We start from the raw sequence: 25,548 nt of genomic DNA, 5'->3' as shown, positions 1-25,548 counted from the left end.
GCAGTTTCCATATATGGACTTTTTGGATTCATGGCTGTATGGTACATTGTGAAACTTTAACAATGTTTATAAACTACATCACACTCTTAGATTAAAAAAAAGTGAGGATTTTTTGTTTTCATAAAACGGGGCCTTAAAATGTGACTCAGTCTTGTAGTTTGTATGTTGTTATATAACTTAACGCTTAATCATATTTTACTAGTACGTATACACAGGGACACAGCCAGAACGCTTACAGTGGGGTGGACAGGTTAGACCCAGTATTTTTGGTGGGGTGGAAAAAACTGAAATAGCAGTTAATGAAGTTATTCAGCACTTACTTTAGGTCTACATTACTAGAATAACTGTTTTTAAATGTGTTTAATCAGATTTTAAAACAGCTGAAAGTGATTTTATTCCTGTTTTTTGAAGTTCATTGAAAAATATTGTTTATTTTTACATAATTTTTTCATTGGCTGAGATCATGTAATCCACAGCACAGTGTATAATAAAACAAAATACTGTTATGTTGATATAAAAATTTCCCTAATGTAGAAGTCTTAGGTTAGCAGTGGTGGACAGTAACTGAGTAAATGTAATTAGTTTCTGTACTTTAGTATTTTTTGGTGTATCTGTACTGAAGTTTCTCCATTCTGGACTTTCTCCTTTCACTCCACTACATTTCAGAGTCTAATATCTGACTTTTTCCTCCTACATTTTGAGAAATCTGTCGTTCCTTTTGGTTTCTGTGTGTATAAAAACGTAACATGTCAAAACGAAAGAAGCGCAAAGCCAGAGCACCAATCAGGGCCCAGCGGTCACTTTGTTTAGAGCTGGTTTTGACCTGTTGGTCATACCGACCCAGTGCAGCACGCGGTTCAACGTCAGCGCAGCAGCGTAAAACTTTGGGAGAGTCTGTTCAACATAAATGATGAACTAACCTAACTTTGTGTAAATAGAGCTCAATATAGAAATATGTCCACATATGCAGTCGAGACTGACGCGGCTTTTTTCTGAATTTCTACAAACACCATTTCATTTTATAGTAAATGAGTTTGGGCTGGTTTATGTTTATGAACAGACGCCTACAGATCAACATAGTAAAGGAGCTCATCTGTGATCCTGAGTTTAAAGACAGTTTTTATTCAACTTAAACTTGGAACTAAGTTGTAAATAAATCTGAAACTGAAACTTTGCTTGTGTGTAAAAAGTGATTTCAGAGCCACTCGGTTCTCCCTGATGGAAACTGTTTACCTTCAGTGTTTTGTGCTTCTGATCATTTTAATAGACGTCAGCGTCACTAATTAATGACGTTCTATTAAAAGACTGGTTTACCAAGAGAGACGCTGGAGGACTTTCACCTGAAATGAGTTCATGAAGCCAGTCTGGTTATAAAAATGATAACAGGACCAGATCAGAGCCAGAATTACTCTTTTAGTACTTTTACTTTATACTTAAGTACATTTGAAGGTAAATGCTTTAGTACTTTTACTCAAGTTGGAGGTCTAAAGGGAGGAACTTCTACTTTTACTGGAGGAATATTTTACCTTGGGTGTCTCTACTTTAACTCAAGGACATGGTTTGTGTACTTCGTCCACCGATGGCAGGTTTTCACAGGACAGTGTAAACATTCACTCTAATTCACATAGACGTTGGCCCAGATGGGAACCCCTACAGCCAGATGGGTGGCCTAATGTCACACTAGGGTGGATCTGGTCAGCTCTGACCACACGGTGGCTGCGCCTCTGTGTATACACTAGGCTTAAAATAAACCTTCAACTCATCTTTGACAGAGAGTGTGAATTGTGCCCAATCCCATTTCACCCCTTGCCCCTAACACCGTTTTGCGAGTTCACGTCTAGGGGTAGGGGTGTCCCGATTGTTGTTGAGATGGAGGGGTAGGGTGAAGTGTTGGGGCTATTTGGCCCTTCAAACAGAGATTTTTCAGAGGTGCACTACAAAAGTGTTATGAGAAAATTCCCAGAATGCTAAGTGAATCATCGGCATGATGGCTGAACAAGCCACCAAAGAGACACATAAATGTAGTATTTCCCTGTTAAAAAGCTGATGTGTTGTAAGAACCACTGTAATAGTGTTTTATGGTCATTTCCTTCATAACACGCAAAAAATCGCCAGTAATCCGCTGATGTCTCAGTCGCTACCCGGCAAAATTTCCCATTCCACCTTAAATGGTGCAGCAGTTATGTTCTGGTACCCGAGGTTGCCTCACCATTTAAGGTGGATTAGAAAGCCAAGTTCAGCTTCATATCACCGAAGGATTCTTGGTGGCGATAATAAATAACTGCCCCCCTCTTTGAGGCCGTATGATGCCCTAAATGTATTTAAGCAGTGAGGAGCTGAACTTTCCCCTCCTCAGCAGTCCTTTCAAAAGGACCCTTAAGGGTTCCTTTTGAAAGAAAACGGTTCTGTTTAAAACCATGGACACTCACAGAACCATTGCATGATTAAAAGCTTTCTCGGATTGATGGAGAACATGCTGTAGATGGTTCTATACAGCACCTTTTTGAAAGGAGTTCTATATAGCACCAAAGGGGTTCTTCTATTGTTATTATGTCAAGCTTATAACAATGGGAAAACCCTTTATGGTGCTATACAGAGCCCTTTTCAAAAAGGTGCTGTATAGAACCATCTACATCATGTTCTCCATCAACCTGAAGAACCATTTCACAATGCAAAGAACCCTTTAATCATCCAGAGGGTTTTGCGAGTGTCTAGGGTTCGATACGTCAAACGTTTTCTCATAGGAACCCTTAAAGAACCAGCTTTATTAAGTTTGTATGATATATTATTTATTTAGTTTATCATAGAAACAGTCATACGTCCAGATAGGTGGCAAATGTCATGCTAGCTTTTTTATATCAATAAATTTAATCAATATGTATTGACAGATTTGCCCACCTTAGTAACCGTTAGTGAATTTTTTAGAATACAGAATATAAGATATGCTATAGAAATAAATAAATAAACAAACAAGGCATCTGTTAGCAGAACAATATAAAAAGTAAAAATAGAATTAAGAAACTACAAATTTACAGTTTACACATGCAGTTGTATGGATATTGCACATTTCTGAGCAGGTAATGACTGGATATTGCACAGAAATTTTAGACATTGCACAGTAATAATTACACATATAATTCACTTTTAATGACCAATTTCCAACCTCTCTTTATCCTTTACAAATGGGCTGTTTTTGTTACTGTGTCTTTAAGACTGATATATGTAAATGAGCTCTGTTCTGACTGGCTGCCTTGCATTGTGCTTCATTGAAAAAGCAGCGCAGGCAGAAACACTCCTTATAACTTCAGACTGAGTGGGCGGAGCAAAACTGCTGCAGACTGAATACGCAGATAGATGTTTTGTGCATTTTTATTTTCCGTATATGGACTGATGAGCAAATGGTGTGTTGACTCCATGGTAACCTTACAAATGTTTACATACGACATCAAACACTTTTAAGTTCTAAAAAGTGTGGAAATTCGTTTTCCTTTTAAAAGCACGAGGAAATGCATAACACCTGCAGAAAAGCACGTGCTAGGTTAATGATGAATTTTTAAATGAGTGTATATTTAAAAACTTGTTAGCAGATTTTTGTCACTGGTTCACGGCATCAAATGGTGCTCTTGTAATGGAATTACTCTCACGGTATGAAAAACGATTAAAAAATATAAAAATAAAGGGAAAAGCTGACTTGATCATTCAACTAATCACATTTTAGCTGTGGGGAGAAGGAAATCCTTGTGGTAAAAGTGTAAATAATGTAAAGATATTTGTGGTAAAGTGACCCGCTGGTGGCGCTCCGAGACTTTTATGCTAGTTTTTTGCAGTTTTTTTCCTCCGCTTCCGCCCGGCGTCGCTCCTTTTCCGTTTGGACGCCATTAGAGAAAGCAGGTATGATCGCTCTGAGACTCGCAGTGTTTATAATCTCACATATATCAGCGCCATCCGTAACATAAACCTCACAGATGCATTTTCGCCGAAAAGTAGAATTAATTTAGAGGGTCTTCGGACCGCAATTACCTTTAGATGTGCGCGGCTTAGACGTTTAATCCTGTTTGGTTGCGTTGTTGATCGCGGAGTGACCAGCGGCTCCGCAGAGCCTCGGCGGTTTAAACGAATTTATATAAAAGCGAATAATTCCAGGTTCAGAAATGTGTGTGAACGTTTACAGCACAGAGTATCTAACCCCCGTCTCAAAGACGCCCTAAAAACCGGAGTTTGTGTTAGCAGTAGCAGAGCTTGCCAGAAGGAACGGCCGAACGGTTCCCTGTAGAACACGTTCCAGTTCTCGGGGCTCTTTACGGACATGTTCGTGTTTTATTTGTGGAATATCTGCTTTAAAGTTGATCTGTGTGCGCCTCGGTCTCCCATAGCCCTTCATGGGGCATGGAAACTGACTGAGTTGCTTATATGCACTTAATAACGATGGTTTCCAACTTGTAGTAGAGACAGTGGTTCTGTTTAGAACCGAGTTCTGTGTGGAACCGTTTCATGCCTAAATGGTTATTCAGATTGAGGGAGATTGTGGTGTTTATGGTTCTATATAGCACAAAAAAAGGTTGCTATTCTTACTGCATTGTAACAATAGCAGAACCCTTTTTGGTGCTATGTAGAAACCATGGTCGTTACTGAAGAACCCACGAAGAACCAGTGTGTGCTTTTAAAGTGGTTTGTGTATACCCAGCACGTTTCCCATAGCCTTTCATGGGGCATAGAAGCTGATGGACTTGTTTATATGCACTTAATAACGATGGTTTCCAACTTGTAGTAGAGACAGTGGTTCTGTTTAGAACAGAGTTCTGTGTGGAACCGTTTCATGCCTAAGTGGTTATTCAGATTGAAGGAGATTGTGGTGTTTGTGGTTCTGTAGAGCCCAAAAAGGGTTCTTTTATTATTCTTGCTACATTGGAACAATAGCAGAACCCTTTTTGGTGCTGTGTAGAACCATGGTCGTTACTAAAGAACCCATGAAGAACCAATGTGTGCTTTAAAAGTGTTGTGTATAACTAGCACATGTCTCCCAAAGGCTTTCATGGGCCATAGAAACAGACAGCAGAGTTGTTCATAGGATCCCTGCAGTTAAAGGGGAATCGCACCAATTTTTCGAAATTCCTGTGTAGTTCAGTGGTCGAGTTTAAAGCGTAGACGTTCAGAGTTGTTTAATGTGAAGAGGCTCATTTGCAAAGAAACTTGCCAGCTCAGATTTCTGTAGAACAACGGCTGCATATACCTTTCTGGAATGAATGGATTTTAAAAAGTTTGAACGCGATGTTTTAGGCCAGAATTATGTCCCAAAACCATCATAAAATGACGTCTGATGTCAGGTGGTGTGTTCATTCAAATAGCTTTATACTTGGAGTATATTACTCATACCTGTGTTGAAGGTGCACCTGTATGGTGTTCTGTGCCCCATGGAAGCCTGTGTGAGGTCATTTTTCAGAAACTGAAATTTGGGACGTATTGGGAGAAATTTCATCAACTTCAGATTCAGCTGTTGATCGTTGCAGCTGCGTACAAACTTGGTCAAGAACTGCCGACAGGTCTGCACCATCTGATCTGAATCTTTGTTCCCAATAGAGATGGCGGTTAGGTATCCTATGGCGGTGGGCCTTCGTAAAGGCCACCCGGTGACCAAGAACGTATCCAAGCCCCGCCACAGCCGCAGGAGAGGGGTAAGTACATATTGAGCAAAAATTTATTTTTAAATGTAGATTATGATGGCTTGCATGTGACACTTGGGCACACTGAATGTCTACGTCTAGTCATTCAAGGCTGTCTGCAGCAGGACGTTGATCAGTGTAACACAGCATCAGCGGTCAGTTATGACCCTCGTCAGATCTTCTAATGGTGCCGTTTCTGTCTCCAGCGTTTGACCAAGCACAATAAATTTGTGCGTGATATGATCCGCGAGGTGTGTGGCTTCGCCCCCTACGAGCGCCGTGCTATGGAGTTGCTGAAGGTCTCCAAAGACAAGCGTGCCCTCAAGTTCATTAAGAAAAGGGTAAGTCATTTTGTCAGTAGACACAAACGTGTAGACTCATTTGAGGGGTGACGTGTGCCATGTGTCTGTTGCGCATCACCAGTGTTGGAATAAAAACCATAACAGCCCCCGACGGTCCATCAACACAAGCGTTTAGAACAGAGTAAAGATTGTACTCTGACTGATTTGCAAGCAAGTCCAAACTGAGACTGGTGTGTTTACCTGTTTCTATGGATTGGGATCAAGTGTGGTCTTATGGCTTGAGGGCCAGTGTATGAGGGATAAGGATGTAATGATAGTTTCTGATTTTCCAATAGTATCAATATCTCAAATGTCAGAATTTAAAACTAGCACTGATGCACCGCCTGGTCCCTTATGATGGTCTTTTGTTGTTGGTAAGAACTGGTGTAGATGAGAAACAAACATGTGGGTGCATCCTACCGGTCAAGTTCAGAGGACTAGGAGTTTTTGGGATATATACCATCAAATCTTCACTTCAGAATCTAAAATTGGATTAAACCTGAAAATACGCATTACATCCCTTTATAATGGGTAGCGTCTGTACCATCACTGTTTGACCTGATCACATCTCATCCATATGGTGCCTAGATAAAGGTGAAGTGCAGCAAGAGGCAGACATGTATGCATTTCTGTGCATATGATGGGATATCGTCAGTGCTTAGTCAAGAACATTGACTAACCGCATGTTTCATTACAGTGAGCATAGTTTAGTGCAGGTTATAGGAAATGTTATTTGCATTCAGGGTTTTTTTTTAATGTGACTAGTATATTATCACAATTTTGTGATCAGTATCATAAATCTTTACCGTTTTGTCCCCCAAATCGCGTTTATTCTTGCTTTAACTTCTTGTGCTCTAACCTTGGTGGTGGTTGTCCATCCAGTCCAAGTGTCGCATGTTCAGTTGCACAGAACATTTGATTTATGTTGCTGGGTTTAGGCTGCAGGACTACGCACGGGTGATGTGAACCTAAAAACTTATTGCAGTAGTAGTGTATAGCAGGGGCTGCCCAAAGTTGGCCCCACTAGAACGGCACCCTTAGACCCCCTTAAACACAACTTGATTTAAAACCTTTTGTTCCCAGCCCACCATAAACTTCAACCTCTGGCTTTGAAGGCACGATGTTCATATGAGGATTTATGAAGCTGCGGTGTTATCTTAGTGGGGAACAGAAAGCTCCGTATTCATCTCTCTTCTCTTCTCACAGGTGGGAACTCACATTCGTGCCAAGAGAAAGAGGGAAGAGCTCAGCACCATCCTGGCTGCAATGAGAAAAGCTGCTGCCAAGAAGGAGTAACCTGTGTTATTGGACAAATAAATTTGTATTTGGAAAACTTACATATATATTCGTTGTACATCTTTTCTGTCGCTTGTTGTGCCCGTAGTAAACAGGTTTTGTCTCGTTTCCCAAAGTGTATTTTTTTTTTATTTTATTTAAACAAACAAACAAAAAAAAGGCTTTGCAAACTAACAAATCACAATTCTTCATATGAGCATGCTGACCAAGCTCAGAGCCTTCTGATGTTAGGACAAAAGCACAAATCCCAGCTTTTTGAATGTTCAGTGTAATTTTTGGTCTCATTCTTGTCAGCTTTCTTTTAAACCACAGCAAGGGCTACTTCAATCACATTGTTTACAGCCTCAGTAAAACTGATAACAGATGAAAGTTCTCTGGTTACGGCATGAGATGTAAGTGACTCAAGCTTTCATAAACTATGGACACTGTATTAAATAATTCAAAGGCAGTCAAATGGAAAGTTGAGAAAATCAATTAAAGGCTGCGTAGCAGCAACATCATGATCCCAGTATCTTCAGGTAAATAACTGGGATCTAAGGATTTCATCAGTGTTTATCTGGCAACCTTTGCTGCATGAAGGGTTATCAACTTTCTGGCAGACGAGAGAAGTCCATGTCGGCAAGTTGTTGGTAGGAGGAACCTTGTTTGGCTTCTACGTTCCAGTGCTTTCTTCATGTGGTGCACAGTCAACTAGGCATATAGCAGCTGTGCATGAGCGGCCTTCACTGTCCGGGAAACACGATCTTGTAAATCTCCTCATAATGTTCAGCAAAGTGCACCTCCAGGCCTTCTGTGATGTACTCGGCCAGGTCCGAGAAGTCTTTCTTGTTTTCAGCAGGGAGGATGATGCAGTCTACGCCAGCTCTCTTAGCCTGTGGGAAAGCAAACAATGACGTTATGTAAAGAACACAGGAGCTACTGGAGCGACAATCTGCTCTTTTCATTTCAGTCAGCATAAAAAAATAAATCTAATGACGGATACAAAAGTTATTTAACGTAACTTATCATATCAATCCTACACTCAGATGGTGCTTCCAGGGTTCTAGAGTAAAGATGGTGGTTCTCTATACATAAAGATGACTGCATGGTTAAAGGGGTCTTTGAATTGGCAGCGAATGTGCTGTAGATGGTTCTGTGTAGAACCTTTTTGAAAAGGGTTCTAGTCACAAGCTTGACACTAAGAACAAAGGACCTTTCTGGATGCTATAAAGAACTATCTACAGCACATTCCCCGTCTTCCTGAAGAACCTTTTAAGTTAAGTGATCCCACAACCGGGGAAATTCCACCTCCGCATTTAACCCATCCGTGAAGTGAAACACCACATACACACTAGTGAACACACACACTAGGGGGCAGTGAACACAAAAATAAAAGAAATTTGTTTTTTTTAAAAAAAAGTAGTTGATGTCTTTTGAGCTAGATTCACAAGTAAGTTTGGTTCCAGACTGCTCCTTAATGACCCCAGCTCCAGATTTGTTCAATTCAATCTGCAGAACCCCTGATTTAATTTAATAAAGGACTGATTAACCAAAACTGCCATTATGGAAATGAGAAAGAAAATCTTTTTTATTAATCATTAATTATTTTATTAATGTTATTTGTAGTAGTTCTAATTGCCTTTTTTCTCTGCATATATTAATTGCTCACTTAAATACAGTTGGATGCAACAGTTTGGCCTCCCTGACTGAATGATATTTTCTTGGTTTTCTATGTGAAAAAGTTAGCACATCCTCTAAAAAGGATTTTTTTTTTAATTTTATCATATTGGGGGAAAAATAAAATGTGGCCTATGAAAAAATGTTTCACATTTAGGTTTGTTTTACGGAGAGGATGATTTTTCACTTCGAAAAGCCGTATATATTACATCCTGTTTATTCTGAGAAAGAATAACAATGAATGAAGTTCGACTGGACTGGCTGCTTTCCATCTCGGAAACTCACCGCAATAGTCTTTTCCTTGATGCCTCCAACTGGCAGAATCTTCCCGGTCAGGGACACTTCTCCCGTCATGGCCACATTCTGCCGCACTGGTGTGTTCGTGGCCAAGGACAGCAGGGCCGTCACTATAGTACAGCCTGCGCTTGGTCCATCTTTAGGGGTGGCACCCTAAAAACAAACAGTCACACAGAATGAGAATCAGCCGTTAAGGGCACCAGAGTTTGAGACATTTATCAACATTATACTATTAATAGTATAACATTACATAAACTGGTACATCAAATAAGTATAACATAAACTAAGAAAGCCTACCAGAACCTATGGCAATAGTAATAAGAATCTTTTAATTAAAGATTTAATTAAGAACCAGTGATTCAAATGTTTTGCTTTTACTGGTGTCCTGACCTCCGGCACATGCAGGTGCAGATGAGAGCCCACAAGGAAGTCGTTTTCTGGCTGTTCCTTCATGAGGAAAGAGCGGGCGAATGTGTAGGCGATCTTTGCACTCTCCTTCATCACATCTCCCAGCTGCCCAGTGACCTCCAGTGAGCCTTCAGTGGGTCCGTCTTTCCCCTTAGGGGTCCTCGGTCGCCTCAGAGATGTCTCAATGAATAATGTGGAGCCACCTGAGGAGAAAGGACAGGAATTGTGATGAACAGTGAACTCGAGGTCAGGTTCAGTAAGCCAGCGTTGGGTTTTTCTGAAGCCTGTGATTGAAGAACCCAATGAAAATACGTCCTCGGGCAGGGATGTCCAGTCTTACCCAGTGTGTTCCAGCTTGTTTGGAATGAAAACCTACAACCACTCTGGCCTTTTGCAGACAAGATTGGCTACCACTGTTCTAGGGATTTACTGTGGCTGCTATACCCTTAATTCCCAATAATAAAAAGGCTTGAAAGCTGATTGGTATCAAACGCTCGCACTGCTACTTATATTCCTATTTATAAATAATCCAATTGAACCATTTTGGTCATAATTCAGTATTTCAGAATTCATAATTGTTTGCAGTTGTAGAGGCAGAACTAAATTTCATGCATATGCTTCTTACACCTCCTTACCCATAGCTGTCCATGCCAGGCCCATGACCACCCCTGGTGGAGTGACGTCATACATCCGGTCCACTGTGAAGAGAGGTTTGCCGACATAGTCCTGGAGATTTTCGGCTGTTACTTTGATGGAGGTCTCCTTGTCGCTAACGATGCGGAACGCTGCTTTCCGGAAAACCTGCAAGAACCCAAGAAAACCTTCAATGGTACATCTCAGTACCTTTAGTCAGGGAACATAACTGAACCACAATGCGTCAAAATGATATGTTCTAAGCTGTACTGACTCCACACACCCCGTCTCGCTTCCAGGCTTTTTATTGTCCTGTTTTAAAATATTAGATTATTAAAAGCTACAAATTTATACTTTTCCACCTGGAAAAACTTACTTAAGGTTCACAATCAGACCTTAAAACCACTGCTGTACCTTTGAGGGAACATTTACATTGTTTGTACGTTGATGAAAGAAAAACTGATGTGGGCAGAACCTTTATTTCGATCAATGTAGCTCAAGCTCTAGTCTGAATAATCCTAAGGGTTAGGCCATAAAATGTCTCTCATATGAAGACAAATTAATGCTCTAAACATTCTTACCTTCTCCACCTGTTTCTGGAGGTTCCTGACTCCACTCTCTCTGCAGTACTGCCGGATAAGAACGTTCAGAGCTTCGGAGGAGATGCTAGTCTTCTGCTCATCTAAACCACACAGGGCTCGCAACTGGGGCACCAGGTATCTCTGCAAACAAGGATATTACTAACCAAATAGCATAAACCAACATGGCACAGTGGCAACAATATTATCCTTGGAATACTGAACTGAAAGATGCCTCAGAGCACGGAGAGAATCTATTAAGACAGTACAGAAGGTATCATATCAGTAGAAGCACACACACTGAACAAATCCAGTGATAAAGCCAATCAAATGGGCGTTTATTTTTGGAAATATTAATATAGTATGTACAGTATGCTGCTGTTTGTTACCTCTGCAATGGCCAGCTTCTCCTGAGCTACATAGCCAGATACGTTGATCATTTCCATTCTGTCTCTTAAAGGTTCTGGAATGGTGTCGATCACATTGGCGGTACAAATAAAGAGAACCTGGACAGAAAGCACAAAAACAATACAGTACAATTAAGGCAAAAGGATAAATATAAGAGACACCGGTGTGTATTAACTTAGAATAATCCAACTAGTGCACCTTGGACAGGTCCACAGGCACATCTAAGTAATGGTCCAGAAAATTTGCATTCTGTTCAGGGTCCAAAAGTTCCAAGAGTGCAGACGATGGATCACCTTGGTAACCCCTGCCTATCTTGTCAACCTGTTGCAAAAAAATAAAATGATTTCTTAATTATAAATGGGATTAGCTGTTAAATGTTTGTTAGATACTATAAAGCCATCAGCCGGAACGTACCTCATCAATGAGAACCAGTGGGTTCTCCGTCTTTGTCTTCTTCAAACACTGAATAATTTTTCCAGGCATGGCTCCAACATATGTCCTCCTGCAAAGTAAAAAATACATATAATAAAATGACACTTTTTACTAATACAAGCACAATCGCTGCAGGATTGTTCAATCTCCGTCAAACCCACCTGTGGCCCTTAATTTCAGCTACGTCAGTCATGCCGCCCACACTGAAGCGGAAGTATTCCCGGTTAAGAGCTCTGGCAATGGAACGGGCGATGCTGGTCTTTCCCACACCGGGTGGCCCATAGAAACACAGGATCTTTCCCTGTGTGCTGCCTCTCAGCTGGCTAACCGCTATAAACTCCTGAATGAGAACAAAGAAATTTGAAGGACTACAGGTTTATTACAGCAATGAGCACAACTTCAGTGCTAAGAAATACTCCAATGACTGTAAGAGATCTCGCATTGATGTAGGATCAGCTTACGAGAATGCGCTTCTTCACATCTTCCATTCCATAATGGTCCTCCTCCAGCACCTCTTTGGCTCTGGCCAATTCCAGGTTCTCCACACTGTTGATGCCCCAGGGCATGGAGGTCAGCCAGTCCAGGTAGTTCCTTGTAACACTAGAGGGAAATAAACAAAGGTCATAACAGAACAGGAAAAATTAAAAGAACGCAAAAATAAAGAATAATACCAACTGGATAGAGTCTTTCAATTAATAAAGACAGAGGTTCAACAAAACTGCTTACATTATGTTAATTAAGCAATAGAAGATGACAGGGAGTGTGTTATCACTAAATAACATCACAGCTGTGATTTGGTCACCGTAGATCATCACAGCCGTGATGGTATTGGTGATAACTCACTCCTGGAGTGTCTCTACTGCTTTAATACAGCAGTTAAATAAATACAGTGAGAAATGAATAAACTGGCCGTGAACGCGACGTTTAATATGTTTTAATGTTCAGTTCCTTCCTCCTAATTATAGTTCCTTAACGAGCAGCTCGTTGCTGCGTCAGAGTAACGAGCTCCGCCCACTCGCTGCTCAGCCGGCAGTTCGTTCTCCAGCTCCTTACATTAAATTCCCAAACTGTCGTCTCCACTGAGCAGCTTTTTGTTTTTTATATGGTCAGTTTTATGGCTCAGTCTGATTTGGTCCGACTCTGAAGATCAGACACGTCTGGCGAATGGTGTTGGGTTCATTTCTGGCTGATTCCAGGTTGTTCAGAGGTTCTTCTGTCACAGCTGCCGACTGAAAAGCTGCTCAGTGGTGATGACAGTTTGGGAATTTAGTGTCGTCTCGTCTTCAGAGTCGGACCAAATCGGCTGTCGGTCAGAAGTGATCTTAACAGTGTCCGTTTTCTGTTTGCCGCAGAGTAAGAATGGCTTGAGGGTCTCCTACAGCTGTCAGAGTTGTTGCTTAGCAACGGCGTCTCAGTGGAGTGATGGTATTCATGAAAAACCTCTGACGTTATGGTGAAATAACAGCACAGTTAGAACGCCTCTCCACCAATCAGCTTGCGTGGCCAAAACTAGCTGTTGTATAATATACATTAAACTTAAGGGGACATTCCGGCCTAAAACTAGAGTTTAATATAGTATTTGTTGTGTTATGCAGTATTCAGCTTAAACTGTCTGAGAAGATTTTAGATTATTTTCACTCATTCATTCATACATTCGTGTTCTCTCACTACAATACCCAGCATGCATTATGCAAATACAACATGCAACCACTGGGAATCTCTGTGGTATCAACCAAAACATTTCAAAATAAAAGCAGCTCCCTTTAGGACTGCTGTTTTGGAGACACAAGGTTTTATTATGACTGAGATGTACAATTAAAATGTCCAAAAGTTTGTGGACACCTGCGTATCCTACGTTTGTTCTAAAATCAAGGTTATTGATATATATATTAATATATAATGGGGTGTTTGTCCTTCATTTGTTGCAGTAAAAGTCTCTATTTTCTGGGAAGGCTTTTCACTAGTTGTTGAAACATTACTGTGAGGATTTGATAGCATTCAGCTACAGGAGCATTAGTGAGGTCAAGATATTCCAAAGATATCTGTTGATCCTCAATCACTTTAGAGAAAGCAATTTCACTGGTTCACAGCCCAGCGCTGGGGGGGCTTTAAACCCTGCTAGTGGATGCACTGGGCATGCTGACCTGTGCAGCTGCTCCAGAGCATCTTATTCTATTGGTCGAGTGCTTTTATGTGGAAATTATACAAGCTTTGTGTGCAACTGAATGCCTGTGAGCAATGGGTGACGTTAAGGAAGGTAATATAGCTAGTTAGAAGAAGGGTGTAGTGTCCACTGCGTCCACTCTAAGTGCCACGTACTTGAACTCTGAGGAATGATTGTCCAGAAGGCTCAGTTTGTTCAGCTCCTCATTAATGACCTCCATAATGTGTTCAGGCACTGTGCGGTCCTTCAGTCGCTCACGGAATTTCTCCTCGATGGCATCCTTGTCCTCCTTCTCCAGCCCCAGCTCCTTCTTAATGATCTTCAGCTGCTCCTGCAGGAGGTACTTTCTGTGGGTTTGCTTGATCTTCTCCTCCACCTGTAGAGCAGAGACACATGCTAGTAAATCAATAAGACTGTGCATATCGCTGCAGTTGGAACAAAACCTTGCATCTCCAAAATGGTAATTTTACAGGAGAAGCAAAAAACTCACTTCACTTTTAATGGAAGTCTATGGAACCAGTCCTCCCCCCCACCTTTTGGTCCATTCACCATGAAATTTACACTCAGTGTAAAGGGAAACAGGCATTTCAAAAACTGACGAATGATCAAATTGGTGATACAAGGTTTTGTTCCAACAGCAGTGATATATAGAGATTATTTGAATGAGGGAAATATTTTCAATCGTGTTGCCAAATGCAAAGTTTGTCTCCAAGTATAGAGAATTTTTATCATTGTGTTGTACAATATGCAGGTGCTTCTGTAGGAAGGGTTCAACCCCTAATCGTATCTGATCCAGCTCAACAAGTGCGTCTGGATATCAGAGCCGAATGTGTTTAGCAGTGTTTCAGATCCAGCTGTAAAGCAGCTCCGCTGTATGGAGTAATCTGACTTAACTCAGCTTTCCAACTGACTGACTGAGTTGTGGGGTGTAATTACCTCTCTGCCAAGGCGCTGCTGCAGTTTACTCAGCTCATATTCTTTTTTCAGCAGCGAGAGGGCTTTGTATAGTCGTTTGGGTATCTAAAAACAACATACATGCATGGAAAACAACTCTATCAGTCATTTTTTTAACGAGGCAGGGAATACAGCCAATTACACAGTATAATATTCATCAAATTAAGACAAACACACATAAGACTAATGATAATAATGATAATATAACAATTATCACCAGAGTTTCTGAATTTCTGGCAGTTGTAGTGTGAACACTTACATTGGTTTCCTCCAAAACATCCTGTAACTCGTGTGACTCTGCTCCAGTTAGAGCAGCCCCCATGTCACTGAGGTAAATAGGGTTGTCCACTACTCTCTGTCCAGCCTGCATCATCTGCAGAACAGACTCCCTGTATAAACACACACACACACACACACACATAAAATTGCAGTCCTGATTCATGTACACATAATATATACTAATATACATAGTACATACATTACACTGCCAAAAGTATTCGGTCGTCTGCCTTCACACACATATGAACTTGAGTGACATCCCATTCTTAATCCATAGGGTTTAATACGATGTCTGCCCACCCTTAGCAGCTATAACAGCTTTAACTCTTCTGGGAAGGCTTTCCACAAGGGTTAGGAGTGTGTTTATGGGAATTTTTGACCATTTTTTGTGAGGTCAGACACGAGATGTTGGACAAGAAGGCCTGGCTCACAGTCTCCGCTCTTATTCATCCCAAAGGTGATCTATCGGGTTGAGGTCAGGACTCTGTGCAGGCCAGTCAAGTTCTACCACACCAAACTCGCTTGGATGCAGCTGCTCAGCCATGGAAACCCATTCCATAAGCTCTCTATGCTGTTATTGAGCTAATCTGAGGGCCACGTGAAGTTTGGAGGTCTGTAGTGATTGACTCTGCAGAAAGTTGGTGACCTCTGCGCACTATGCGCTTCAGCATCCGCTGACCCCGCTCTGTCACTTTACGTAGCCGACCACTTCGTGGCTGAGTTGCTGTCATTGCCAATCACTTCCACTTTGTTATAATCCCACTGACAGTTGACTGTGGAATATTTACTAGTGAGGAAATTTCACGACTGGACTTGTTCAGCGTCATATCCAGAGGTTGGCTTCAAAAAACAGACGCCTGAGTGCTGCCAGCATTGCTGCGTAGGTTGAAGAAGTGGGAGGTCAGCCTGTCAGTGCTCAGACCATACATCGCACGATGCATCAACTTGGTCTGGATGGCTGTCGTCCCTGAAGGAAGCCTCTTCTGAAGCTGACACACAAGAAAGTCTGCAAACAGTTTGCTCCAAGAACATGGATTACTGGAACCATGTCCTGTGGTCTGACAAGACCAAGATAAACTTGTTTGGCTCAGATGGTGTCCAGCATGTGTGGTGGCGCCCTGGTGAGGAGGACCAAGACAACTGTCTCTTGCCTACAGTGAAGCATGGTGGTGGTAGCATCATGGACTGGAGCTGCATGAGTGCTGCCGGCACTGGGCAGCTGTGGTTCATTGAGGGAAACATGAATTCCAACATGTACTGTGACCTTCTGAATATACAATGCTATGACCTTCTGCTATACAAGCTGTACAATGACACTATACACTGTGCCTGGGTTCGATTCCCCAGCCGGGTGACCGGGGTCCTCTCTGTGTGGAGTTTGCATGTTCTCCCCGTGTCTGCGTGGGTTTCCTCCAGGTTCTCCGGTTTCCTCCCACAGTCCAAAGACATGCAGTCAGACTAATTGGACATGCTAAATTGCCCCTGGGTGTGAGTGACTGTCTGTCTGTCTGTCTGCCTTGCGATGGACTGGCGACCCGTCCAGGGTGTATCCTGCCTTCCGCCCGATGACCGCTGGGATAGGCTCAAGCACCCCCCCCCGCGACCCTGACAAATATATATATATATATATATATATATATATATATATATATATATATATATATATATATATATGTGTGTGTGTGTGTGTGTGTTTTCCAGATCATACAGGCTAGATCAACAGATCAAATTATCCAACATGCACCCCACCAGAATGACAATTACACTTGGTTAACTGTTGTGTTGGAAGCTCAACAAGTGTGTCAGTGCGCTGGGCTTGAACAGTTCCCTCTCGTGGGTAGTGGGAGGAACTTAACCGTTCGGCTAAACTGCCAATTATAAAATTCACACCCAGCCCAGCTCAAAATCTACTCTATCCTGACCTACTAGCCTGTAACCATACAGTCCCATAGCTGAGTATGAAATGCGTTAAGCAGTAATGACCACTGTTACAACTAACCTGCACCACAAGGAGCTTTTTAAGGAATCTAATATATCGCTGTTGTCAGAAGAAAACCTTGTATCTCCAAATTCTCTTTACAGCAGAAGGAAAAAACCTACTTTACTCTTAGTGTAAATCAATGGAACCAGACACTTTTCCAAGTCATTTTGGATCATTTGTTCTGGCCCATTCTTCATTAATTTACACATAATGTAAAGAGCCACAGGCATTTTCAAACAATGTCAAAAACTGAATAACAGGGATACGAGATACAAAAAAATGGAGAAAATGGAGATACGAGGTTTTCTTCCGACAGCAGCGATATATTTGATTCTTTTTGGTGAGCCTATATGGAAAATAAAAATATTTATTCACTTTGTGATGCATGAATTTTTTGCACAACAGCATACTATTTCCTTCCTAAACAGAAATTATACTATGATATGGGTTTAAGCCAATACAGTCTAGTCATAATTTGTCTATACTACAGGTTGAACACCATTCTTTGTTTAATTAAAAATTAGGTTAACGATATAAAATTACCTGTAGAGAGGGTTCAAAGCAATGATATCACGGATGGTCTTAACAATCTCCGCAGTCAGAGCCTAGAAGCACAAACACAGAGCTGGTTACATTAAAGTTAATCCAAAAGACAAGAACAACAAATACAGCACACACAGCAGCCAGAGTAGGCAGCAGTACCTTGACTTCTTCTGTGACCTGGAACTCTTCGTGTATGACATTGTCCACCTCCACCATGAGCACCTCGTTGGTGTTTGGCAGAGGAACGGCCTCTACCACAAACTCAGTGTCCTGCACTCTCTCAACCATCGCATCCGCTAAACTGCCCGTGTCCTTACGGCTCCGCTTCGACTTTCGCCGGGGCGTCTTGGACTCCCCTTCAGAGTCCACTGGCTCATCAACGTCAACGTCCAGTTGCTTAGTAATCCGGATCCTGAACAAGAATGAGTACAAGCTCTAACTTAAGTAGCATTACGTGTTTCATTATGATGAACTATGATGAATTAAAAACGGATGCAAGTTCTTTAAACAAACAAACCAATGCAAACACCTAAGAACATCCTACTAACTACCTGGAATATCATAGCAAACACCTTAGAAACTACCAAGCAACACCCTGGCAAGCAACCGCGATACTACAGCAACCACCCATCAACACCCTACCAACCACCTGGTATATCACAGTAACCACCTTGCAACACCCTAGCAACCAAGTGAACTAGCCTGCAACACCATAGCAACCACTGAGCAGCATCCAAACAGTAACCTGGGATACCCCACCAACCACCAAGCAACACACTAGCAACCACTTGGATAACATTTCAACCACCTAGGATAAAATGGCAACTACCTAGCAACACCCTAGTAAACACCTAGGACCACCTACCACCACCCTAGCAACCACCTAGGATAACATGGCAACCACCTAGGAACACCCTAGCAACCACCTAGGAACACCCTAGCAACCACCTAGGATAACATGGTAACCACCTACTTTACGTTTAATGTAAGTCAATGGAACCAGATATTTTTCCAAGTCATTTTGGGTCATTTCATTTAGTCTATTCATCATGAAATTTACACACAATGTAAGGGGCAACAGACATCTTCAAATTATGTTAAAAACTGAAAAAACAACAAAAACAGAGATACAAGGTTTTCTTCCAACAGCAGCACTATGCTTACCAAACGCAGCACATAATAAACAGGTTATAATAAACGAGCCAGTCCTCATAATCGCTCTGCTCCAATTTATGACACTTTTAAGTTAAGTGATACTTTTTTGATCCCACAAACGGGGAAATTAACCCTTCCGTGAAGTGAAACACCACATACACACCAGTGAACACACACACTAGGGGGCAGTGAGCACACTTGCCCGGAGAGGTGGGCAGCCCTATCCACGGCGCCCAGGGAGCAGTTGGGGGTTAGGTGTCTTGCTCAAGGACACCTTAGTCATGGACTGTCGGGCCTGGGGATCGAACCAGCAACCTTCCGGTCACAGGGCCAGATCCCTAACCTCCAGCCCACGACTGCCCTTTAGAGACGATTTTAAGGAAGTTCCCTCTGAAACAGTCGGAGGCCCTCTGGTTTTGAATGGGTTCATAATTAATAATAATAATTTGGACTATGGTAAGTAAAACTTGGTGTTACCTCCTGTGTCCCATCACAATCATGCGCAGTTTGTCGCCGAGGTCTTGCATCTCATGGATCTGAACAAAAGTCCCCGTGTTGTAGACAGCGTCCAAACTCTCCACCACATCTGACTCATCGCTGACCACAGACAGGAAAGATGAAGTGGTCAAGTGGATCTCAGCTACACCACATTCAAGGCCACTTTAAATGAATGTTTATCTGACTCGACCCACTCACCCATCATCCTTCTTCAGGAAGACGCCAGCGTAGGGCTGAGCGAGTCGTACTTTTCTCCTCAGCAGATCCATCAGCTGCTTATTCTTCACCTGGAGAAGGTGTGCAGAACAGGTTATAGGTCAACAGTTCAATGTTTAATAAAATTTGTACATTTTTTCCAGTTTTCTATGCCCAGCAGAAGCCTATGGGAGGTCATTATTGTGCTGGGTCTTACTTTAGAAGCATGCACTTTATGAAATGTCTCACCAAACCACTTTTAAAAAGTTGAAGATACTGGACAACATCTTTAATCAAACCCTAGCATTTAAAAAGTAGACTAACAGATGTGCTGCCTTCATGGTTCTGGTGATATATTACTAAACATCTCCTGAGATATCCATATTGGTGGATTCCCAGAGTGCTTTCTAAGCAAACGAGTGAAAAGCAGCTCAGAGAAAACCCCCTTTAGAAATGCTCTCTACCTTTTCTCATTGTTCACCAACAAAGATTAGTGGGGGAGCCCATTTAGACAGCGTTGCAGGGGTTAGTGGATGATGAAACGGCCAGCAAACATCCCATTATGAGCCATTCTGCCACAGTGAATATGTTCATCCTGACCGCAGTGAAACAAGTAGACTGGCACCGGCGCAGAGTGCTAGACGATATGAATGCTATCTTACTATTTATTTACAGACAATCTAAAGCACCTTGTAGGTTTCATACGCCGCAGTTATCCCGTTCTGGGTATCATGTACAAAATGCAGTAATCCGAATGAAAATAATCAATTTTATGAGCATTATATCACAGATATATTCACTGGCTGAACTTTAGGTTGTATTGAAGGAGGTTGGTGGGTCCAAACAACATGCTGACCGTAGAAATCGTTACTTTTTAACTTTTTTTAAGCACAGAAAATGAATCTTTACAGATATCTCTGGTCTTAGACTGTGCCCATTCATTTTTGCAGCAAAGTATAAGCTTTTTTTTTTGCAATTCTTTTTGTTTTAAGCTTATTGTTTACTACAGGATCACAAAAAGATTCCCCACTTCACAGTCAGGCCCTAGAATGTGGGGAACGTATTGCTTTTGTCGGAAGAAAAACGATAACTCCAAAAGGGTAACTTTACAGGAAAAGGAAAAAACTCACTTTACTTTTAATGCAAGTCAATGGAACCAGACTTTTTGCCAAGTCATTTTGGGCCGTTTCTTTTGGCCCATTCATCATGAAATTTGCACGCAATGTAAAGACCAACAGGTCTTTTCAAATTATGTCAAAAACTGAAAAACAACAAAAATGTATCTCCATTGGAGATACAAGGTTTTGCTCCAACAGCGATTTGTACAGATATACATACGTTCACACTGATGTTGGCACATATTCATCAGTGACTAACAACACATTTAAAATAAGTTTTAAATGGAAGGGGAGGGGATGTAAGGGAACCAGGGGACTGACGCCTCCTACCTATTCAAATTTAATTATATGATGTTCTCAGAGCCTTACTGGCATTACTGGAGTCCATCTTCTAACAAATTTCTGCCTCTCTATTAGGGTTGCAAAATTCCAGGAATTTTCAAAGTTGGGAAATTATGGGTAATTACAATTATTTGTACTGTTATGCCTTCCATGTCTGCTGTTGACAAAAAAAAAATATGGTACATTGATGATCGTGTATGATATAGTTCCTTTAAATGATCCAATATTTCCTACTAATTCCAATAAATTCCCAAAGTTCCCAAAATTTAAATGGAACGTTTACATTTTGGAATATTTCCAAAGTTCCCGTGGAAAGCTACCCATAATTTACTGGAAATTTATCTGTAATTTTCCACACCTTTGCAATGCTACTCTGCAGTCTAAAATTCTGTGCTATTTATTCCATATTATGTAATTCCTATAGGCGCTGACTCCAGGAAGCATGTTGGGACAGTAGTTTTGAGCCAGTTAAATGCTGTGAAGATAAGACTGGCATCCAACACCAAATCCCTGAGGAACAGCTAACAATGCCACAAAAGGTTCTTTAAGGATTGGAATATCTAAGATGACCTAATATCCAAGCACTGCAGATATATTCCCAAAAATCATCCATCAAATACATCTCCAAAATGTTGCCAAATTATCATTTTTGCGATAAATTAGGACTTTTCTGATCAACCTGTGAACGTCACCAGTACTTGTACCTACGAACACTGACAAATTGCACTTTTCAATGCAAAGAGAGTGACCTCAACGTCAATCCCGCTTAACCCCTGAACATCTCCGGCTTATTACATAATAAGGCTCGTTATTCAGCGACTACAGTGTGGACTGGTTGAACTATTCTTGGGTTACAGAAGTGTGTAATAAAACTTGGGGCCTGCTGGCGAGCCCTGGCCATTTGAGGAGTTAAAATAAACATAAAAATCACTTTAGCTTTTTAGTGCTGCACTAATGCTGGTCCATTTCTGTCTAGTCAAACTTATCAAACCTCAGAAGAGCGAAATATCACAATGCATAGCGTCTTCATTATACCTGAGCCATATCGCCCAACACTGGAGGGCAATATCACTGTGTCAATATCACGATACATCGTTAGACTGATGTATCGCCGAGCCCCACACTGTCACACGCTGTAAAACTGCACTTACACTTGGGGTTTGCTTTACTCGTCTTTTACATTTACGAATGGAAACCTACTAAACTTTACTGTGTCTTGCATCAGGCCTCAGCTGTTTAGATAAAAGGAGTTTGGTTAAATTTATTTAGATCAGTTCCTCCCAGCATGTTTAGTGGTTTTGTTGGTTTAACTCCTAGTTTTGGAATTTTTCATTCATTCTTTTTACACAAGTTTGGCTGCATTTGACCAGTGGTGGACAGTAACTGAGTAAATGTAATTAGTTTCTGTACTTTAGTATTTTTGGTGTATCTGTACTGAAGTTTCTCCGTTCTGGGCGACTTTTTCCTTTCACTCCACTACATTTCAGAGTCTAATATCCGACTTTTTCCTCCTACATTTTGAGAAATCTGTCGTTCCTTTTGGTTTCTGTGTGTATAAAAACGTAACATGTCAAAACGAAAGAAGCGCAAAGCCAGAGCACCAATCAGGGCCCAGCGGTCACTTTGTTTAGAGCTGGTTTTGACCTGTTGGTCATACCGACCCAGTGCAGCACGCGGTTCAACGTCAGCGCAGCAGCGTAAAACTTTGGGAGAGTCTGTTCAACATAAATGATGAACTAACCTAACTTTGTGTAAATAGAGCTCAATATAGAAATATGTCCACATATGCAGTCGAGACTGACGCGGCTTTTTTCTGAATTTCTACAAACACCATTTCATTTTATAGTAAATGAGTTTGGGCTGGTTTATGTTTATGAACAGACGCCTACAGATCAACATAGTAAAGGAGCTCATCTGTGATCCTGAGTTTAAAGCCAGTTTTTATTCAACTTAAACTTGGAACTAAGTTGTAAATAAATCTGAAACTGAAACTTTGCTTGTGTGTAAAAAGTGATTTCAGAGCCACTCGGTTCTCCCTGATGGAAACTGTTTACCTTCAGTGTTTTGTGCTTCTGATCATTTTAATAGACGTCAGCGTCACTAATTAATGACGTTCTATTAAAAGACTGGTTTACCAAGAGAGACGCTGGAGGACTTTCACCTGAAATGAGTTCATGAAGCCAGTCTGGTTATAAAAATGATAACAGGACCAGATCAGAGCCTGAATTACTCTTTTAGTACTTTTAAGGTACTTTTAGTACATTTGAAGGGAAATACTTTAGTACTTTTACTCAAGTTGGAGGTCTAAAGGGAGGAACTTCTACTTTCACTGTAGGAATATTTTACCTTGTGGGTCTCTACTTTAACTCATGTACATGGTTCGTGTACTTGGTCCACCTCTGCATTTGACCTTCAGGTTAAAGGCAGGTGAGCTTGAACAGGTTTATTGGGTCAGATCATCCAATGAGAAGCTGACCTAACTCAGACTTGGAAAGGGGAGGCACTGCCAGCTCAGCTGGACCAGTAAGAGTCTCTGGGCTGTTCATGTTAACCTTCCCTTGCTGTTTTAGTTTGGATCACTGGAAATGATAAAGTCATATAACTCAAATATAAAGATATTTAAGCCTGAACCTTAAAGCCAGGTAACTTTCAGAGGCAGTAAGCCTCGTCAGAAGCGAGTGCCTCTCACAGCTCCCCTTTCTGAGTGTACCAGTGGCTTTATTTCAGGGGTCTGGTGGCCCACCTCGATGATCTTGATGAACCGGGGGAAGACGGGGTTCCTGGCGACCGCGATCAGCGGCACGTTGGGGAAAACCTCGGGCACCATCATGGGTGTCAAAGCGGTCATCTGAGGAGCTCCGTAGCCGCCTCCAGCTCCATCCTCGCCTGCATCGTCCTCGCCAGCCCCCCCGCTCTCTGCTCCGTCTTCCCCAGACAGCCCGCCGGCTCCGCTGCCCCTGTTCCCCATCGCGAAGCCCCGGCGGTCGCAACTGACAAACCAGCCGAGTCCTGGAGCGTCTCTGCCGCGGGGCAGCGCAGCGGACACCCGCCTCCACGTCCCGATCCCCGGCGCGACGCCGCGCGGCGACCCTCCGCCCAAGCCGTACGCATATGATCGGCTGGAGCTGCACCCACTCTGGCCGGGTGTCTGGCTCCGGAACAGGGCTCTGACCTGCGCGCTGAAGCCGTGAGCGTGGCTGCTGACCGCCCGTCGGTACGGAGCCCACAGCCTCATGCACGCCGCCATGTTTATCTGGAGACTTCCACGAGGAACGCGCACTGATCGCGTCACGGCGTCGACCCGCCCGCAGGAGAGCGCGGCCCGCGCATCATTTCACTGCATTCGCGGCCACAACATCTTCTGTGGTCTTATAGAAACACATACAGCAGAAAAAAAACGCTGAATGTCGGCAAAACATCTACATAAAGATGCCCCGCTGATGTCGCGGACACGCCGTGGCTGCGCTCCAATAAGCGCGAGTTCACTTGCGCCCTAAAGTCCTCAGAATAAAATCGAAATCAGAACCATTTGTCTCTGTTCGCACACCGTGGAATTAGACATCTGCATTTAACCCATCCGTGCAGTGAAACACACACACACACACACACACACACACACACTAGGGGGCAGTGAGCACACTTACCCGGAGCGGTGGGCAGCCCTATCCACGGCGCCCGGGGAGCAGTTGGGGGTTAGGTGTCTTGCTCAAGGACACCTCAGTCATGGACTGTCAGCCCTGGGGATCAACTAACCTCATCATCCACTTAAGGGCAAAAATGCATCTTATTTTATCGTTATCTAAACTTCTGATTATTCTGGGTGTGTGTGGGTGTGTGTGTGTGTGTGTGTGTGTGTGTGTGTGGCTGACAACAGCTAGAGAATAAAGTACCACGACTTTGTTAATGTGTGTGTGTGTATATATATTTTATAATTTTTAAACACTGTGTCCACTCACTGTCCACTCTATTAGACACTCTACCTTGTCGGTCCACCTTGTAGATGTAAAGTCAGAGACGACAGCTCATCTGCTGCTGCACAGTTTATGTTGGTCATCTAGTCCTTCATCAGTGGACGCTGTTGGCTGGATGTTTTTGGGGGCTGGACTGTTCTCAGTCCAGCAGCGACACCGAGGTGTTTATTACAAGCAAGTTTGGGTTTATTTGTCTGTAAAGTCACTAACAAATATTTCTAGTCACAGGTTGCGGTTTTTGGGCTACGGAGCCTCTCTGGTGACTTCCTGCTTAAATAAAAATAATGCGTGGCCACAACTTAGTAAGGCATGGGAATGGGATAGTTATGTCGTGCCCACGACTTAGTCAGGCATGGAAACGAGATAGTTAATTCGTGCCCACAACTTAATAAGTCGTGGGAATGAGATCACAGCATACTACGCATTAGGACCTCGAAGCTCAATAACCCCCTTCATAATATCCTTCCACTCACTGACTGACTGACTGACTGACTGACTGACTGACTGAGCGCCACACGCTGCTTCTTATTAGAATTCACTTATTAGAGGACCAACACGACGGAGCCCCGCTGATGACATCCTGTAGAAATAAAAAGTATCGAGTGGCCACGCCTTATTAACACGTGGGAACGAGATCCT

At 42.3% G+C, this 25,548-nt stretch overlaps 2 protein-coding genes across 2 annotated transcripts; one reads left to right on the top strand and one right to left on the bottom strand.

Annotated features, from left to right (window-relative positions):
- The first annotated feature begins 3,819 nt into the window (after positions 1 to 3,819).
- On the top strand, positions 3,820 to 7,404 carry rpl36 (ribosomal protein L36). Its single transcript, XM_017693319.2, has 4 exons — positions 3,820 to 3,891; positions 5,578 to 5,672; positions 5,867 to 6,001; positions 7,208 to 7,404. The coding sequence occupies exons 2-4, from the start codon at positions 5,580 to 5,582 to the stop codon at positions 7,295 to 7,297; spliced, it is 318 nt and encodes a 105-aa protein (XP_017548808.1). The 5' UTR covers positions 3,820 to 3,891; positions 5,578 to 5,579; the 3' UTR covers positions 7,298 to 7,404.
- Positions 7,405 to 7,413: 9 nt separating this feature from the next.
- On the bottom strand, positions 7,414 to 24,305 carry lonp1 (lon peptidase 1, mitochondrial). Its single transcript, XM_037545467.1, has 18 exons — positions 23,682 to 24,305; positions 19,482 to 19,570; positions 19,263 to 19,382; positions 17,790 to 18,042; positions 17,631 to 17,692; positions 15,087 to 15,216; positions 14,810 to 14,893; positions 14,029 to 14,249; positions 12,171 to 12,309; positions 11,871 to 12,049; positions 11,692 to 11,779; positions 11,476 to 11,598; positions 11,259 to 11,375; positions 10,873 to 11,013; positions 10,294 to 10,459; positions 9,641 to 9,861; positions 9,239 to 9,403; positions 7,414 to 8,169 (listed from the first exon to the last, which is right to left on the bottom strand). Exons 1-18 carry the CDS (start codon positions 24,183 to 24,185, stop codon positions 8,020 to 8,022), a joined length of 2,952 nt encoding a protein of 983 aa, XP_037401364.1. The 5' UTR covers positions 24,186 to 24,305; the 3' UTR covers positions 7,414 to 8,019.
- Positions 24,306 to 25,548: the final 1,243 nt, after the last annotated feature.

This window comes from Pygocentrus nattereri, chromosome 15 (genome assembly GCF_015220715.1).
Source record: "Pygocentrus nattereri isolate fPygNat1 chromosome 15, fPygNat1.pri, whole genome shotgun sequence".
In the NCBI taxonomy this organism is placed as follows: domain Eukaryota; kingdom Metazoa; phylum Chordata; class Actinopteri; order Characiformes; family Serrasalmidae; genus Pygocentrus; species Pygocentrus nattereri.
Note: the sequence above shows the minus strand (reverse complement) of the source record. Positions and strands in the feature narration are given on the sequence as shown.

Coding starts and splice junctions, on each gene's coding strand:
- rpl36 (XM_017693319.2), top strand. CDS start 5,580: ATGGCGGTTAGGTATCCTATGGCGGTGGGCCTTCGTAAAGGCCACCCG. Junction 5,673..5,866: donor GCCACAGCCGCAGGAGAGGG/GTAAGTACATAT, acceptor TTCTGTCTCCAG/CGTTTGACCAAGCACAATAA. Junction 6,002..7,207: donor TCAAGTTCATTAAGAAAAGG/GTAAGTCATTTT, acceptor CTCTTCTCACAG/GTGGGAACTCACATTCGTGC.
- lonp1 (XM_037545467.1), bottom strand. CDS start 24,185: ATGGCGGCGTGCATGAGGCTGTGGGCTCCGTACCGACGGGCGGTCAGC. Junction 11,780..11,870: donor GCTGAAATTAAGGGCCACAG/GTGGGTTTGACG, acceptor TTTACTTTGCAG/GAGGACATATGTTGGAGCCA. Junction 11,376..11,475: donor TGCCTGTGGACCTGTCCAAG/GTGCACTAGTTG, acceptor CTTTCTGTCCAG/GTTCTCTTTATTTGTACCGC.